The following is a 17,779-nucleotide window of genomic DNA, read 5'->3' as shown; positions in this document are numbered from 1 at the left end:
GCACGAAACCGTTGATAGATCCGACCTCGTATTGACTTCGATGTATTGACACACGATGTAACCAATAAAGTTCTGATTTCAGGTTGACTCAACCACCACGTGGGTAGAAAGTCCCGGTAGCTCAGGACCAGACTGCACGTCGTGTTAGGCGCTACGCGTGACAGTTGCAAGATATAATTCCGGGTGCATATTTGCGATTTGAAAAGTTGCAATTAGACTTCGTTCTATAGCCGAACAGCAGGAGTTTATGGCAGACTCGTCTCGAATGTCTTTGACGTTGATATTGGTTTAGTTGCTTGGGATTTGACGGAGGGTGGCTTCTCCGTCTCGGATATGAATCCTCGGCGAAACAAGAGATAAATAGACTAATTTAATAGAATAAACCATTCTCGAGTGGGAAAGTGTGGAAGATATAGTCGTGGATTTGATGCTACTGATAATTGTGGCATTTGCATATCAACTTACTATTAATTATGTTGTTCATACTGGATTTCGAATATATCTCAAATTTAAGCCGTAAGGCTGTCTATTGCTTTTAAACCAATTTAAAATAGAAACGCAGTTTGCAAATTTGGGAAGAACCGTGATAACTTGCACTTGGACCATCCCAATAGTGCCGACTAACATAGCTTTACATGACAACACACAAACGCCTTGAATTCCTGCAGCACCTTACATGAGTATTATGAGTAAAATAATACATAGTTATGGTGTTAGATTCCTCTCACAACCATCATAAATATGAGCGTTCCTGTAAAATCATGTATTCGACCATGACTCTGTCTACTTGTTTCTAGGAGCCTACGTCCTTGTAATTTTCTCACACTAGCTCAATACCGCATTCACTCCCACCGGCTCATCTTTTGGATAAATTGGGAATAATGCGACTGTTGACTCCATATTGGATCCATTTTTGCTTCTGTGGATCGCACTTTATCTCACCGACCAACCCCTTTTTGACACAATAATTAAGCGTTTGAATATTTATATCAAGGCCATCTAAAACAAGAGTTTTCACTCGTGGGATGTTGCCACCAAGAAGACTCATGAGACCAACTCCATCAATGCCTTGACAGAAAGAAAGGTCCAAGTATTGCAAAGACCAAGATGCTCCACGAACACGACTCAAATCTGTTGCAAATTGGCGCATTGAATAATTGTCAAGATCTTGCTCGCAGAGAACAAGGCTCTGAAGGTTGGGCACGGCCTGTAGAAGCACCGAAAAGTCTAGCTTGTCTCCGCCCATGCTCCTCCGATCATTAGTGAGGGCAATTTTCTCTGGATGGCCTAGATTTATATGTTCAAGTGCGCCTTCCTGATTTGCAAGCTCCAAGAGTTTGAGGAGAGACTTGTTGCTGATGGAGGAGTCATAAATGTCTAGACATTTGAGTTCTGAGAGACATCCGAAGTCCAGAACGTTGAACGTCTCAATTAATGCTTCGTCTGCAGTGGCATTGCGAACGGTGAGAGTTTTGAGCTTACATCGAGGTTTAGCAACACAGATGAATTGCAAGAAATCGTGAAGTGTAAGCCCTTCAACTTGCTCAAAGTAAAGCGCACGGAGCAGCTCAGATGCAGAGAGAAGGTGAGAAAATAGGAGACCGTATCGAGCGGGAGTTATCGCATATCCAACTAATGTGTACTCCTCTAGTTCTGGATATCGGACATCCAAAAGAGGTGGTGAGGCTAGAAAGGTCAGAGAGCCTACCTGAACTCCTGGCTGATTCGCTTCTATGAGGCCCGGATTGTTGACAAGTGTGAGGCTACAAATGTTTGACTCTATACGCTGGCCCGCAGTGTACATGAGATGATTATACTCTTTTGATTGAAGTAGAGTTTTGTAGCTGGATCCTCGTAGTTTGCAATCCAAGCAAAGAATTTCGAGGCGTTGTAAATTTGGAAAAAGTTCCAAAAGTGGCTTTGACTCATAGATTGACGTATTGATACCCAATTTCAAACTCTCGATGGATTCCAAACCCCGGCGCTCGAAATCCTTTTTTTGTAGTTTCTGAAATAAAAGGTCGATATTCATATCGAGATTGACAATTTCCAATCTCTTGATTCGTAGTGTCTTCTCTGTAATGATGCTTTCCAAAATGTAACCGAGATTGTCTACGTCTCTCGTAGCGCCGAGACGAATGAGACGCAATGAGGGCAGTGCCAGGTTTTTCTCAATTCGATGCATCAACTGAAGGCCCGAGAAGTACTCGCGGGCATTGACACGATGCCGCAATACAAATGAGTCCCTGTACAATTTTGGCATGTGGGTGAGTCCAGTATACCACCCTTTACACACAAGATGACACTTGAAAAGGTCTTTCCCTGGAACCTGGCGGAATATATGCTCAACTATTTCGAAAGGAAGAATTTGAAATGGATCTAGTGGATTCCTTTGAGGAGTAGTGTCCTTCTTTGGTCGCTTAGCAGGAATTACCTCATCCAAACGCCTCTGTTGGGTCCTTTTCTGCTCTATTTGCTGAGCCACATTTACAGAAGACTCCTTTTTTGCCTTTAGTTCCCGATTGAGCTTTCTATACTGCTCCTTGAGTTGTGCAATAAGCTTCGGCAGTACTTCCAACCCGAGTTTCTCGATTGCACGCTCAATAGTAAATACACCACGCTGATAAGTTTTGTAGGCCTCCAATTCTTTCCCCTCCTTCAAATAGAGCTTTCCCAAGCGGAGGTACGCCTTGCAACTCGTAGGATCTAAAGAAATCATCTTCTTAGCATCCCGGAAAGCCCGTTGGGGATCTTTCAATTTTTCCCATGTAGCAGCTCGTTGATCCAACACTTGGAGCAACTTTGGATGGATCAAGGACCCAACAATTGGCCTTTCACTTAGATTGTAACGCGTTCTAGCTGAAGCCAAGTATGTTTCTGAATAACCATCCATTGACCGCACAAGCTCGGAAAAAAGCTCGGCCGCTTTGGTGTAGCTCCCTGAACGGAAATGCAACACCGCTAACTTCGACTTTTCATCTAGTACTTCCTCCTCTAGATCCATATTAGAGGAGTTGGCGATGAGATGATCATCGGAACCACAAATGGGTGTTTATTAGGCAGGAACCAGAAAAAGAAAAAAAATCCAATTGAAAAATCAATGCTTATATCAAATATGAGCTGTAACCATGTATGAACGGAATCATCTAGGAGATATTGTGGGAAAAGAATGACTTAAACCGATGGCCACTGTGGAGACACAATTGCTGGTATGAGACATAGAGACAAATTATTGAACAGAGAGATAATAATTAATGAGATCTCATGCGTTCAAAGTTAAATTTGAACGGGTATTGCTCAAACGGGATATAACTGGGTATCAATTTGCAGCCAATTCCGATGAATCGCGACAATCTAATCCGAAAGAAACCGAATCTATTGTGGATGAAAATAAGTTACCTAGAGTGTTTACTGTTCCCAGTCACCAACTAGGTTCATTTCAAATGTTTGATCTATTTGTCACCAGGACAAAGTGATCAACACCCACCAGTACATGAATGGAAACGGAAATCTAGTCTAATATTTTAAGACATTTGAAAAAATGAAATGTTTTTACTTTGACATCCATCGATTGCTTCGAAAGTTCGTACTTACTCTGGGTGTGCAAAAGGGCTTAAAAGATATTTAAAGAAGAGACGCGTTTTTGGGTGAGAGATGATCATCAATTGAATCTTCACTTAATTTCTTTCAAAAGCCGATTTTCTCAAGCGGCTCTTTTTCTTCCCGGTGTGCTTCCGTAACTTCAACTTCACTTCTTCAACAGCTATAGCTGAAAAGTCGCTTTTACGAAACAGAAAATAGTCTCCAGTATGAATACTTCAAAGCTGACTCTATCAATATTTGAAAATGCCCGAAGACCGAACAAAAAGAAGCTGTCTGTGCATAAAAAGGTGTATGTTCACAAGAAGAAACCAGTTGAACAATTAATTGCCATTGAGCCGCTTGTGGGGAAATCAAACATGAAAAGTGAAAACTTTGCCAAGCTAGATATACTTCTACAGGAGAAAAATAGGTCTTCATTACTTGAAAACACAGAGATTTCGCAGCTTCCACTGCAAATACTTAAAGGTGACCTTGACTCCACCAAAACTGAGGAAATCAGGAAAAAATACTCATCAAAAAAGTTTTCAGTGCCCATATCAAAGAAAGAGCTCAAAAGCCGGGTCTCTCAAGTGCTACCTATCATTCCTAAGCTACTTGAAGGAAAAGAAGAGCTCTCATATCACTACACTCATGCTTCTGAACAGCGGAAAAAGCTGCCTCATACAACAATGACATCTAATGAGCGGTGGGATATCCCTTGGGATCGCTACATTGGAGGATATTATGGATTACGGCGTCAAACGTTCATTTCTACTCTAATTCAGGCAGAATACTCGGGTCTCTTGGCCAAAACAAAAAACAAAACTCTCAACTACTGGACTCAGGATATGTTTTGTACCTATGTGCTTGCCAATGAAGTCATACTTCGGCTAATCATGGATGATATGTCTCTTCTGAAAGCTGAGGCGGAAAAACTCATGAAAGAGACGGTCGATTATGGGTGCCATGTTGCTGATGAGGAAGAGTTTGCTGATGATTTGAATTTTGAGGAATTTCAAGTGCTTTAGACGACAATGCACCACTTGTCTTTGGACTGCAAATGGAGAACCAACTCAGTTGACCAGATTACGACAATCATGCGATTTTTCACGCAGTTTAAAAGAACAATCATAAGCAGGAGTCTCACTTCGTATCTTCATTTTCCGGTTTCTTGCCAGTATGACTCACTCTTTAAGCCGAACACCCAAGACCAAAGGAAACCTGTGCCAGAAATTTTAAAGAAAATTCAAGACCGCTCAGAATACTGCCAGAATCTCTCAAAGCTTCTACCACCTCAAATGAGCTCATTGCATTGGTTAGAGCTTTCGGTTCTCCAGATTCGTGTTTTTCACCAACTCAGAACTACACTTTATTCCCGATTTGACGCCATTGAGCCATAATAAGAAGCGCCGCTCCGCGAAAATCGTTTTCTGCAGCATTGAATATTACTATTACCGCTTTTTCCAAAGTGCGTTCATTCACTTTTCTCCCTTTTAGGGTCTTTCTTCTGCAGAAACGTACGTTCTCGATATCTCCGCTACGAAGTCAGAAAATGCCAGATCAGGTCCATATCTCGGGTCTTCTGTCCCTGGCTATTGTTGGACTTGACCACTGGAAGAAACCAGTACCGCATCCAGTGTCAGTTGATGTCACTTTTCTGACAGATTTCTCGAAAGCGCTGGAGACTGACGATCTCCACTACTCGCTTAATTATCTAGTGATCTCGACTAAAATTCTGCAATTTCTCGAGAAAAATTATCAACGAAACTTTAGCTCACTCGGCGGAGTGGGCAATGCCGTATTCAATCTACTAGAACAAGAACGAAAGGCCTGTTCTGAAGTAAAAGTTGCTGTATCTGCACCAAAAATCGACATTAGAGCTCCTGCAATGTATACTACAAACTGTGGAACTGCTGGTACATATGAGATCCGCGGTCTCCGGGCATTGTCGCTTATCGGAATATTCACTTTTGAAAGACTAAACCGCCAGTATGTGACACTAGATCTCACGTTCACAAGCTCAAACACACACGTAGCTGTGGGCGAAGTTTCCGAGTCTGTTCAGAACTACATTGAACTGACTAATTTCAAGACCGTAGAAGCATTGGTCAAACTGACATGCCAATGGATCTTTCAGAATTTCCCGACGGTGGAGGTGGCTCTGGTGCAAGTAACAAAACCCAATGCCATCGTTTACACGGATGGAGTAGGTGTCTCCTGTCAATACACAAGGGCCGAACTAGCCGGAGAAGATCCATTGACTTCTGTTGAGTCTTCTGGAGAAGAGTCGCATTTCAATCTACCTGTCACCTCACAAAACGAATTTTCTGGCAGTCATTCTGTGTATGTGGCTTTCGGCTCCAATGAAGGCGAACAACTCAAGAACATTAATGAGGCATTGGATCTTCTCCATCAACACCCTCAAATCAAGCTTGAGAGCACCCTGGCTTTGTATGTGTCCAAACCCATGTATCATTTGGATCAACCAGACTTTTACAACGGTGTGGTCAAGCTTTCGGTGACTGACATGAATCCGCACGAGGTGCTTGACTTTCTCAAAGAGATTGAGTACGAGCAGCTCAAACGCACTAAAGAATTCGAAAATGGACCTCGCTCCATCGACTTGGATCTCATTCTCTTTGACAAAGCTCTTGTAAACACGCCACGCTTGACCGTGCCCCATAAAGCAATGCTTGATCGTACCTTTGTCCTCCAACCCTTGTGTGAGCTTCTTCCCCCAGACTTCATTCATCCAGTGACGGCCGAGTCTATACACACCCACCTCGCTAGACTTCTTCATCAAACAGCGGATGTTTCTGTTCAAGAATCATGTAAGCTCATACAACTCGTGCCAACTGCACACGGCCGTCTATTGGAGTTCAATAGAGATGGTCTGTCACCTACAATGCTCATGGGAGTTTTTAATGTGACACCTGACCTGTTTAGTGATGGAGGAGAGCGCTTTAATCTAGACAAAACGGAGATTTTGAAAACTGCTCACTACATGAAAGATCAAGGTGCAACGATCATTGATGTGGGCGGAGTATCCACTCGTCCAGGTAGCACTGCTCCATCTGTGGAAGACGAGCTCAGCAGGGTTGTAGAAGTTATTGAGGCTATACGTCTGGACAGAACTCTTGACAAGATTTTCATTTCTGTGGACACCTATCGTGTCCAAGTAGCCGAGAAGGCTATAGCGGCCGGTGCTGACATTATCAACGACATTTCAATGGGTCTTTTTGATAAAGACATGTTTGCCTTTGTTGCCAGGTCTGGCTGTGGATACGTGATGAACCACACACGAGGCACTCCGGCTACCATGAGCAAGATGACCGTGTATGATGCTAACCCTACTCCTGAAACGGTCGTGGAATACTTTATAGACGAGAAGAACGGCCTTCTCAATCCGCTTCCAGATTCAACCCAAAACCTCTTGGGTGGAGTCTGCAGAGAGATCTCAACTCAGGTGCTTGCAGCTCTCCAAAAGGGTGTGCGGAAATGGCAACTCATAGTTGATCCTGGCATTGGTTTTGCAAAGAACGGCAAGCAGAACTTGGCCCTTATTCGTCACTGTTCGCGCGTCAAAAGGTATGCCCAATGGAACACGGACATGAACTCATATGTCAGTTTCCACGGAATGGCATTGTTGATGGGAACGAGTCGCAAGAAGTTCTTGGGCGAGATCACTAATACCCCACAGCCAGCAGACCGTGCTGTGCCTACAGCGGCTTCTATTGTTGCATGTATTGAGCAGGGCACAGATGTAGTCAGAGTTCATGATCTCATCGAGGCCCGTCAAGCAGCACAGACTGCAGATGCAATTTATCGAGTCGAATGAGTTGCATGGCTTATAGTGAAAAATTTCATAATGTCAATTCATTTGTCCTATGTAGATCTATCCCTTGTAGTGGCTGCAAAAATCCTTTAAACACCATTATTCGTGTCAATTTAATTTTAACTGTACCACGAAACATAGAACGAATTATTATTTCCTTTTGTTCTCGCCTTGTGAACTGTCCCGGTCACCCCACGTATTCTCAATCTCGCATTTCTTTCTTCTTCTCTTTTCGACCACAATCCCACGGTAAAATGAGAACCACACATATTTTCTCCATAGTTCTACTACCGTGGCTTTGTGCTGCATCTATTCAAGCAGGAGAGGTGCCAAAAGCGGAGCATTCTGCGTTCACGCCGCTGCATTTGCGTGAACTTAAGAACAGAACAAAGACTCTCTTCAATCATGGCTGGGACTCGTACATGACATATGGATTTCCAGCAGATGAGGTGCTTCCAGTCACTTGCGAGCCGTATGGCCCGCAATTTGCCGATCCCACGAGTATTCACAATGATGCCATGGGAAACGTCTCTTCAACCATTCTTGATTCCCTAGACACACTCATGATTATGGGCGAGTGGCAGCAATTGGAGCGCGTGCTCAAATACTTAAAGAAGAATGAAGTCTCGTTTTTTGACCAGGATTATGTGGTTCAGGTATTTGAAGCGTCGATCAGATGGATGGGCGGGCTTCTTCTGGCCCATTTGGCACTTACCGACAATGTTTTGACTAAAAAGGATCCAGTTTTAATAAGGATAATATCCCAGTACGATGGATTTCTACTTAGAATGGCGTACGACCTTGGGCTCCGACTTATTCCATCCTACAATACTAGTACAAGTCTACCTCTCCCGCGAATTAATCTAGCAAAGGGCCTAGACGGCGTTCCGTCTTCAGCTGATCGCATTGGATGTACTGCTGGATGTACTACACCATTACTCGAATTTTCGTTACTCCTGAAACTCACAGGTGATGAGCGCTTCGAAACACTCACCAATGCCACCTTCTGGAAGCTTTGGGGCACTAGACTGGAACTAGGCTTGCTTCCCATGACTGTAGACCCAGCTTCCAATAAATGGTTGGATGTAGTCACTGGCGTAGGTGCCCTGGTGGACTCTTTCTACGAATACTCTGTCAAGGCGTCCATAGTCTTGCAAGATCAACGTTTCTGGGATGTATTTGCCCTCTCATACAATGCGCTAATGTCTCATCTGGCTGTATTTACCACGGACCATAGCTGGATGCTTTTTTCCAATGTCCAGGTTAGCACTCCAGACAGAAGTAACCTATGGATAGATCTGCTAAGTGCATTCTGGCCCGGGTTACAGGTTCTAGCCGGACGGCTTAGTGATGCTGTATCTACGCACCTAGTGTTTTTGAAAATTTGGGACCACTTCGATTCTATTCCCGAAAGATGGGAAGAGAGATCCTTGAGCACTCCCAAGGACAAGCTTAAGGACCAAGTCAAAGCCGCAATTCCTTTGGAATGGTATCCACTCCGACCGGAGTTCATTGAGTCGACATACTATTTGTACCGTGCCACAAAAGACCCGATGTATTTACAGATTGGCTTACGCATTTTGACCTTGTTCGAGACACAGTACAAGACAACTTGTGGATTTTCTGGTTTCCAAGACATCCGAACCGGATTGAAGCAGAATCGAATGGAGACATTTGTTTTGGGCGAGCTGCTCAAGTACTTGTATCTTCTTTTCGACGAGGGCAACGACAGTTATGTTCACGGAAAATCAATGAGCCGCAAAAATTGGGTCTTTTCTACTGAAGCACACCCGTTATGGTATCGAGAAGAATTCGGAGCAACAAGCCGAGAGAGTTTCAAGTCGAACCTTATATCAAAGAGCATTGACTACACCAACTTTCTGAACAATGGTATTTTGAGCAGCATGTGGCTGGAAATCATCAAAACTTTCGGAGGAACTGGACCTACAGACCCGGCTCCGCCTGTAGAGATGGAGCGCCATGATTTATTCGGTTCAAACTTGCGACCTGCTGCAGAAGCACTCGAAGTATGTGAGGTCAGGCCCCAGCAATGGCGATCAGATCCCGATCAGCATTTTCAGTCTTCTGGGTTCTGCGATTGGGATCAATTGTTCGCGCTCAACAACCATCTGGCCACTACTCTCGTAAGACCAGCCCATTTGGAGCCGTATCGCAATAACAGTGTGATCGAGCTCACACCCAGCTTTTTGAAAACGCAGTGTTTCTCGAGGGAACCTAGGAGTCGAAGGATAGCCACTACTGCAAGTATGGACTTTAGCATTGGCAAGTTAGTACGGCCAGAAGCATACGAAATTTACAGAGTACACGAGACACAGCGCAAGCATATATTCAAAACAAACGATCTCGTGATGCCTCAGTTTGGAGGTAGGTTGAAATTGGAGAAGTTGGTAGAGAATCGCATTACAAGAGACAATACAGTGGTGCCACCCAAGAGCAATGAACGTCATAGCACGGATCTCTATCGTGTACATATGGCTAACGGACACCGGATAATGGCCAATGGTACGCTCTGGACCGAGGGCGCTTCGTTGTTGCGGAGCCTGGCAGCGTTTAAGATCAATGAAAGGGGCCAGATCCTAATTGAGGGACGTCTCGTTGAAAACCTAAAAGCGTACTAGCATGAACAAAATTTGAAGGTATATTTATAGATTTACTGTGAAACTTCCAATTGTAGTATGAAGCCTGTTAACAAGTGGATAGCGCTATGAAACTGTCTCAAAAGTAATCATGATATTTTACCAAGTTATAGATTTTTTAAGCGATCCAAGAACCACCCTGAGTATGATGGATTTATCATTAAATCTCCATTTATGTAACTTTCACTCATTCTCTTATCATCTTATCTTAACTCCGATCAGAAGCATACACCCATCAACCAGTCGGAAAACCACATACTAAAATACGAAAAGAAATCAAAACAGCCAACGCAAAACTTAAACGCAAAAATTCCAATTTACCGACCACCTCCCGCCAACTCACCCAACTATTTAGGTGGTTGTCTTATGCGCATACACTATCGCCGGTATCGGCCAGATAGCAGTCACCAAAGTGTCCTCCCCCAACGATAACCCAGGCCTGTTAACAATAAAGAATTACACAAAAAGCCCTACCCCTTGAGTTAAAAAAACCAGCCGTCCACACACACAACCCCTAACTCAAACTCAAAACCAAATCAGTCATAGCCTTTCTCGGTTATTCGCGGCATTATGACTCTTTGGTTTCCCCCTCAGTCCGGGTATATAAACCCCAGATCCGCACCTGAATTTTTCACTCCCAGTCGAACCCATATCATCGCGCCTACACAGGAATAGAACAACCATCTACTTCCTCTTCTTGCTCCCCCCATCAAATGTCATTTATTAGACGCTGGAATATCGGAACTCAGACTAGAAAATTGTCCAACATGGCCACCTTGAACGCATCCAAATTGACCATCACCAAAACCACCACGCCGCGTGAAAAAGTTCCAAAGGAACAGTTGGTGTTCGGTAAGACCTTCACCGACCACATTTTGGAGGTTGAATGGACTGCCGAGAAAGGTTGGGCTGCTCCAACCATCACTCCATACCACAACTTGAGCTTTGATCCATCCACCATTGTGTTCCACTATGGATTCGAGGCTTTCGAGGGAATGAAGGCTTACAGAGATAGCAAAAACCAGATCCGTATTTTCCGTCCCGACAGAAACATGGCCCGTATGAACACATCTGCTGAGAGAATCGCTTTGCCTACTTTCGACTCTGCCGAATTCATCAAGTTGATCAACGAGTTCGTGAAGTTGGACGAGAGCTTCGTGCCTGAGGGCGAGGGCTACTCGTTGTACTTGCGTCCTACCATCATCGGAACCTCTGCTTCTTTGGGTGTCTCTACCCCTGACAAGGCGCTCTTGTATTTGATTGCCTCCCCTGTTGGACCATACTACTCCACTGGCTTCAAGGCTGTTTCCTTGGAGGCCACCGACTATGCCGTCAGAGCTTGGCCAGGTGGTGTTGGTAACAAGAAGCTTGGTGCCAACTATGCACCATGCGTGAAGCCACAATTGGAGGCTGCTGCCAGAGGCTACCAACAGAACTTGTGGTTGTTCGGTGAGGAGGGCTACATTACTGAGGTCGGAACCATGAACGTATTCTTCGTTTTCAAGAACGCTGACGGTAAGAAGGAATTGGTCACTGCTCCTTTGGATGGCACCATCTTGGAGGGTGTCACCAGAGACTCCGTTTTGACTTTGGCCAGAGACAGATTGCCTGCCGACGAATGGACTGTTAACGAGAGAAAGTTCACTGTCCAAGAGGTGAAGGACAGAGCCGCCAAGGGTGAGTTGGTCGAGGCCTTCGGTTCTGGTACTGCTGCCTTGGTCTCTCCAATCAAAAACATTGGCTGGAAAGGTGAGGACATTGCTGTTCCTTTGGCTGCCGGCGAGGCTGGTGAGTTGACTGTGCAAATGTCTGAATGGATCAAGAAGATCCAATACGGTGAGGAGGAATACAAGGGCTGGTCCATGCTCATCCAATAGATATGTGTATAGAGTATTTTAATGTTGATCGATGATTCTTATTTATGTATGCATGTTTGTATATATGGTTGTGTAGGTATGTATGTATGTATGACGTTCATACACTCATACATGGAATGCTGGGATTAGAAAAATAAATAATATACACAGAGCGCTTCGGCTCTAATGATGAAGGGGTTCCTGCCTCTTCTTATGATGTGAATGGAGAAACACAGATACAGATGATCAATTCGATTGCGTGGCCATCTCCACTCGTTCGATGTTGGGCAACTTGCGTATCTCGTTGACTATGAAGTCGCGCTCTTCGTAGATAGAGCCACCGAGGTCGCTGATATCGAAGTTGTCGAAAAAACGGAGGAAGTTCTCCTTGTTTTTGACAAAGATATCAAAGATCTTCTGCGTCTTCTTCGGTTTAGCAAAGAAGAGTCGAAGAAGCTGAAAGCCCTCGAGATTGACATTGCGCAGCTTATCACTAAGCAACATCATGACGATTTTCAAACTGGTGGGGTCATCGGTGTATTCGAACAAGAATGCCTGGCAGCTTTTCTGAAGGAGAATGTCACAGAGCAACCGGGCGCTGCGGCGTTTGAGCACGTAGTTATCTGACTGCACGAGCGAATTGATTCGCACAAGAAAATGCTCTCTATTACTGACCAAAAACTGCCCGACAAGGCGCGGATTACGCGTCAATAGCGCCTCGAGCGTTTGGACTGTCTCCGCGATGGTCTCAAACTGCTGCCGCTGCGGATACTCAAAGTAGCTCCAGAAATAAGGCAGATACAACACATACGCATGGAGCTGCTCGTTCAAAATGCACTCACGCAAGATCTTGCCGCAACTCAGAGCCAGTTCCTCGTGTTCAGGCCCGCGCATCAACAACACAAGTGTTTCAGGCTGCAGAAGCAACGCCTGCACCACTGGCTTCTCCAACCCGTTCCCGTTTGGTTTCTTCAACAACGCGCTGAACACAGAAACTACGTCTTTCCTCAGATCGAAGTCCATCTTCCGCAATCCTAGGACCATATAATAAAGACATTCCAGGTGACACAACTCGTTAGCAAGCAGATGAGCCAGTTCTAGGGGCGATGACGTATCCTCGCCCGAGATCACCAGCTTCAACTGGCGCAAGTATCGATTCACATCCTCCAACGCTTTTTTGGGATCTCCTGAAGAATCGAGTTTGATGAGCAGCTCTTCTAGCACGCGCACGAACTCGGCCGGGGTTTTGGGGATTCTCTTGAAGAGAAATGACATTTTCGGCGGCAATTCGGCGGTGGATGGACGATGTGTTGGAGAAGAAAAGGAGTAGTAGAAAGCAAAAGACTCAATATGCCTGTGCGGAACCAAGGGTGTGTGGAGGGAATCGTAGACGCAGGGGCATTGTCGTATGTGAAGGAAGGAAAAAGATAGGGAAGAGAAAAGGGGGAGGGACGGGAAAGCCGGGAGACTTTATAGTTTTTTGAATTTCTTTTTTGGCGGCACGAAATGTTTCAGTTTGATCGTTTCTGGAAGTTCCCCGTGATCCTCATTGGGGAGGGTTACAGTGGTGATTGTTGTGATGAGGTTGTAGTGGTGAAAAACGTTAAAATATGAGCCCTGAGAGACGGCTGACAAGGAGAACCCTGGAAATTTGACGTCAAAATGAGGACGGATTTTTTTTTTTTGGTTTACAATTATTCTATGTTCAATTCTGGACGGTTGTGAGGATATCTGTTCGGGAGATGGGCTAAGTTAGGTTGTGATATCTGCCAAAGTGCCAAAAGTACAGGTGACGTTTTTCACCTGTACGAGAAAAAGAAGAATTAAAGAGATGGAGTTGAATCATGCATAAGATATCTTATTATCCTAGGTTTTGTTGTGGATGCTATCCTCTGGCTTGTTAGGTATTCAAACATGAAGTCCTGAAACACCAATCATAGCAATACGTAAATTTCTGATTTAAGCAGTGATCTCTCTCTATCTTTGCAAGGTATGTTCATTATGAGGCTACCATACAGTTCAATTGTCGCCAATCTATGACTGCTAGACTCTTTTTAATAAAAAATTGTCAGTTTAAACATACTAAATACATTCTTAGAGAAGAACTATCGACAAAATCATTCCGACGCTCGCCATGACCCAGCCAAGTGGAATCGAATTCATATTGGCCAATCCTCCTGCTTGTCCACCACCACTTCCACCTCCACCTGCCGCTTGGCTAGAAACACTGCTTCCGCCGCTGGGACTCAAGGTGACAGGTCCGCTTGGACCACCATTAATAACAGCCCAGGTGGTAATACCGCTAGCGTCCGGAACACCCAACGTGGTTTCGCCATTAGGCCCGCCACCTATAACACTCATAGGGCCAGAACCAGGAAATTGTCCTCCATTTGATCCACTTATAGGATCTCCGAATATATTTCCACCTGATCTACTTGCAAGATTTCCACCTGAGCCACTTGCAAGGGGTCCGCCAGGTCCTCTGGTGAAAGTGGTTTTTGCACCGACTCCATCTGTTATACTACCAGTGCGTATTGAGTCTTCCTGTTCGTATGTACTTATCGTTTTCGGTCCTGCTGAAGCATCAGATGTGATTTTAGCATCTGCAGCAGCATTAGCTATGCCGATTGTTTCCTTTGCAACTGCTGTGCCGGCCGTGAGGTCGCTCCGTTGCTTTTCGGTGAACGAGAAAGTGGATGTTTGTGAGTAGGCCGAGGCTTTCAGAGCATTTGGAATTCTGTCAGTGATCACCTCGACATCTTCCTCATCCGTGTATTTCGCCTGCGCCAAACCAATTTCGTAATTTTCCAAGTCGTACACAACATATGCGCTACGAAGGAAATTGTCTCCCAAGATAACAACAGCTTCTCCCATGTTGGGAATAAATTCGGGTTTAATAGTGAGGAGACATTTATCGTCAACTTTCATGACCAAATCGCTTAATGGCACTTGAATTTTGACACCACTAAAATCAAATGTAACGTTGTAGTCTTGTCCACCAAACTTGCAATCGACGTTAAAGATATTACTTCGAGAGTTATAGGTGCCGCCGATCGAGAGAGCTAGAGACTCGACAATCACGGCTGGCATTTTGGAGAAAGTAGTACCAGATTCTAACACCGCTCCGAGCAGCGAGTCCGTTATAACGATATTTTTGCCGTTTCCGTTTATCGACAACTCACTCAAAACAATCTGAGAAGTCAGATACCCGTAATAGTCGTAAACAGATTGTATGAATGGAACCAGTTGGAGAGTGCCCGAATATTTTGCTTTGTCAACGGCTCCAAAAAGAAGTGACCCTTCGCGTGATTCCAACAGATCCATGTAAAGTGAATAAGAGTTCGTCTTGATAGCTCCCATTGATTTTAAGCGCATTGGAAAGTTCTCATACTCAAAACTATTCTTAAATGACAAGTAAGTAGAAACTTCACCTTCCATTGGCCCTATTCCAAGATATCCTACGTCCAAATAGGATTTATTTGCCACAGCAAATGGAAAGTCTGTCAAGGCAATGTCACCAAATGTGACAGTGTCTCTACCCCAAGTCCCAAAGGCGTAATCAGTTGGTTCAAAGGGGTAGTATATTTCAAAACGTGCAGCGGTAGTGTTAAAACGAAACGAAGTTGATGTTTTGTTGTTGAAAGTACCAGCCTGGAAGCAAACTCTTGAAGGTCTCAGACTGAACAAACTCCGACTGCTGGTGGTCGTAGCGGATCTAACTCTACTACCGGTTGTCGTAGTGGCTCTTTTTTCTAGAAGGTCTTCCACCACCAAGTCCTCAAATATTTCTCGGTCCTCAAATGCTTCTCGTTTTTTGTAAGGATTACGGGTCTGAGGACAAGGAAGGCCAGCACCAGGGACCCACATATCCGAGGAGCCAGTGCTCACCACAAGCTTGAGCTTTTGATTATCGGAGCCAATTGAAACAACTGTTTCGTAGAAAACGAGGTTATTCTTGAGCTCCATTTCCCAGCTCCCGTCGACGTCTCTCTTGCTCAAGTATGGTTCATTGGAAGGCATTCGGTCAAGATGGGAGGTGCCTAGCGAGCGCTTGACTCTCAATTTCACATAACCCAGATTTTCCTCATCTTGAGGGATCAAAACGGCCGAAACCAATGTCGCTATGGATAACGGGAGCAAGAATCTCATGATCTAGAGGTAACGACGGATTCAAACACAAAAAATCCGATTGAATAAGATTATACCTCAATCAAAAAAGGTATGATAATCGAGAAAAGAAGTGGCGAAATATTGATTTGAATAGTTATCTTGTCTGCTAGGAACGGCTGCTAGACTTGTAAGAAACAGTTCTATATTAACACCAGAAGACTTCCCACACAAGAAAATACTTCGAAATTCAACAAGTCTTTGAATAAAACAAGAATCCACAAAATTTGTGCGCAACACTCTACATTTTATATAAACGGAGATTACTTCTTCTGAAGTTTAATCTCTTTCATAACCCTTCTACACAGTTTAGACGCAGGTCCATGCAGGTTGCTTCTCCACATAGCCTTTTTCGAGTTGGAGTCCAATTTGGATCGACCGTAAATATACGACAACCGAAGAGCAGGAAGGACTTGAAGCTGAGGCATCTGACTCAGATTTCAAATTCGAAAAAACCGGTTCATTGTTTTTAAAATTTCTGAAAACATGAATTATAGCCTTGTGATATCATCATTCCCCTCTATCAAGAAGCCACTTCAACTCTTGGCATCCAAATCGATCAAACTTCATTCATTCATCACGTGTGTGACCGGCTGAATGAGTAGTGCGTGATTGTGGATTGGTTCAAGCGAAGCGAAAACAGCCATTTTTAACTATTTTCATGAAAATTCGATAATCCAGTTGCACGCAGTTAAAATGGATGTAATTTGGGATTCATTGGATCAGTGAATTTCGTTGTATGAACTTAATTCTCTCTGCTGGCCGGTGTTCCGAACATTAATTATCCTCAATATAGATCATGCATGATTGCCATCGGATCAGTGCAAACCAGGGGTAGATCGGGGTTCTGGAGTGCATTTTGACGATGGACTGCTTCTAAAGCCTCTTTGAGTTGTTCTGGTTGGCCTGTTCTATCAATGATGTCATGAAAACTTAAATTGGTAGTGGTTCCTGATTTGGTAGCGGAATGGATAGAATCGAATACTTAGGCCGAAAGAAGTGACTTTCGAATTAGCGACAGACATGAGTTCATGGTGATGACGTATTGAATATTCTAATCTGGAGTGTTGCCCGAGTGTCACACCCGATTTGTTTCGTAATTACTATTCACACTGCCTCTTGTAATCAATGGCTGTGGCTATTTACCTAAGCTGGAGCAACATGTGAATTCTGTCACTGATCAATTGCTGTGACCGGAGGACAATTGATCTTGAGAGACAAATAAGGATTTTAGGTAGTTTCTTTCCATCGCATGACTTGCATTCTGTAGTGATTCCCTTTGAGGAAATCAGGCCCTTTTCTCTAGGCAATCTCCTACACAAAAGTCTTCGAGAAGATTTTGACCAGTACATTTAACAGACAGCTCCATCCTCCATTATGGTTGATGCTAAGTGCTATCGTCGGAAGCATTTAGATTACACTTGTACTAATTATTTACTGAGGATATACCCAGAACGAACACGAAAAGAGCATAATGATTGAGATGTGTGTTGAAAACTGTAGGATTAATTTTCATGTAGTTTCTAAGTGTAATTTGGCCTGCTCTTCAGAGTGCTCTTGGCAAAGGGGATGATACCTTTCCCAAAACGTAAGTTCAAATCAATCTTTGACTATCGTTCATAAAAAAGAGTCTAAAGATTTAGGGTTTAGAGTTTTAAAGTTTTTGAAGAGCTAAGTGTACT

General features: G+C 44.1%; 7 protein-coding genes across 7 annotated transcripts; 4 read left to right on the top strand and 3 right to left on the bottom strand.

The window, feature by feature from the left end:
- Positions 1-856: 856 nt before the first annotated feature.
- Positions 857-3,004, bottom strand: PUMCH_002733 (uncharacterized protein; the record flags this gene model as incomplete). Its single annotated transcript, XM_063021732.1, has 1 exon — positions 857-3,004. The coding sequence occupies one exon, from the start codon at positions 3,002-3,004 to the stop codon at positions 857-859; it is 2,148 nt and encodes a 715-aa protein (XP_062877802.1).
- Positions 3,005-3,809: 805 nt separating this feature from the next.
- On the top strand, positions 3,810-4,610 carry PUMCH_002732 (uncharacterized protein; the record flags this gene model as incomplete). Its single annotated transcript, XM_063021731.1, has 1 exon — positions 3,810-4,610. The coding sequence occupies one exon, from the start codon at positions 3,810-3,812 to the stop codon at positions 4,608-4,610; it is 801 nt and encodes a 266-aa protein (XP_062877801.1).
- A 524-nt stretch (positions 4,611-5,134) lies between these two features.
- Positions 5,135-7,420, top strand: PUMCH_002731 (uncharacterized protein; the record flags this gene model as incomplete). Its single annotated transcript, XM_063021730.1, has 1 exon — positions 5,135-7,420. The coding sequence occupies one exon, from the start codon at positions 5,135-5,137 to the stop codon at positions 7,418-7,420; it is 2,286 nt and encodes a 761-aa protein (XP_062877800.1).
- Positions 7,417-10,056, top strand: PUMCH_002730 (uncharacterized protein; the record flags this gene model as incomplete). The annotated part of the gene is made up of 1 exon (XM_063021729.1): positions 7,417-10,056. One exon carries the CDS (start codon positions 7,417-7,419, stop codon positions 10,054-10,056), a length of 2,640 nt encoding a protein of 879 aa, XP_062877799.1.
- Positions 10,057-10,787: 731 nt separating this feature from the next.
- On the top strand, positions 10,788-11,951 carry PUMCH_002729 (uncharacterized protein; the record flags this gene model as incomplete). Its single annotated transcript, XM_063021728.1, has 1 exon — positions 10,788-11,951. One exon carries the CDS (start codon positions 10,788-10,790, stop codon positions 11,949-11,951), a length of 1,164 nt encoding a protein of 387 aa, XP_062877798.1.
- Positions 11,952-12,176: 225 nt separating this feature from the next.
- Positions 12,177-13,205, bottom strand: PUMCH_002728 (uncharacterized protein; the record flags this gene model as incomplete). Its single annotated transcript, XM_063021727.1, has 1 exon — positions 12,177-13,205. The coding sequence occupies one exon, from the start codon at positions 13,203-13,205 to the stop codon at positions 12,177-12,179; it is 1,029 nt and encodes a 342-aa protein (XP_062877797.1).
- An 819-nt stretch (positions 13,206-14,024) lies between these two features.
- PUMCH_002727 (uncharacterized protein) lies at positions 14,025-16,079 on the bottom strand (the record flags this gene model as incomplete). Its single annotated transcript, XM_063021726.1, has 1 exon — positions 14,025-16,079. One exon carries the CDS (start codon positions 16,077-16,079, stop codon positions 14,025-14,027), a length of 2,055 nt encoding a protein of 684 aa, XP_062877796.1.
- Positions 16,080-17,779: the final 1,700 nt, after the last annotated feature.

Source organism: Australozyma saopauloensis, chromosome 3 (genome assembly GCF_035610405.1).
Source record: "Australozyma saopauloensis chromosome 3, complete sequence".
Classification (NCBI taxonomy): domain Eukaryota; kingdom Fungi; phylum Ascomycota; class Pichiomycetes; order Serinales; family Metschnikowiaceae; genus Australozyma; species Australozyma saopauloensis.
Note: the sequence above shows the minus strand (reverse complement) of the source record. Positions and strands in the feature narration are given on the sequence as shown.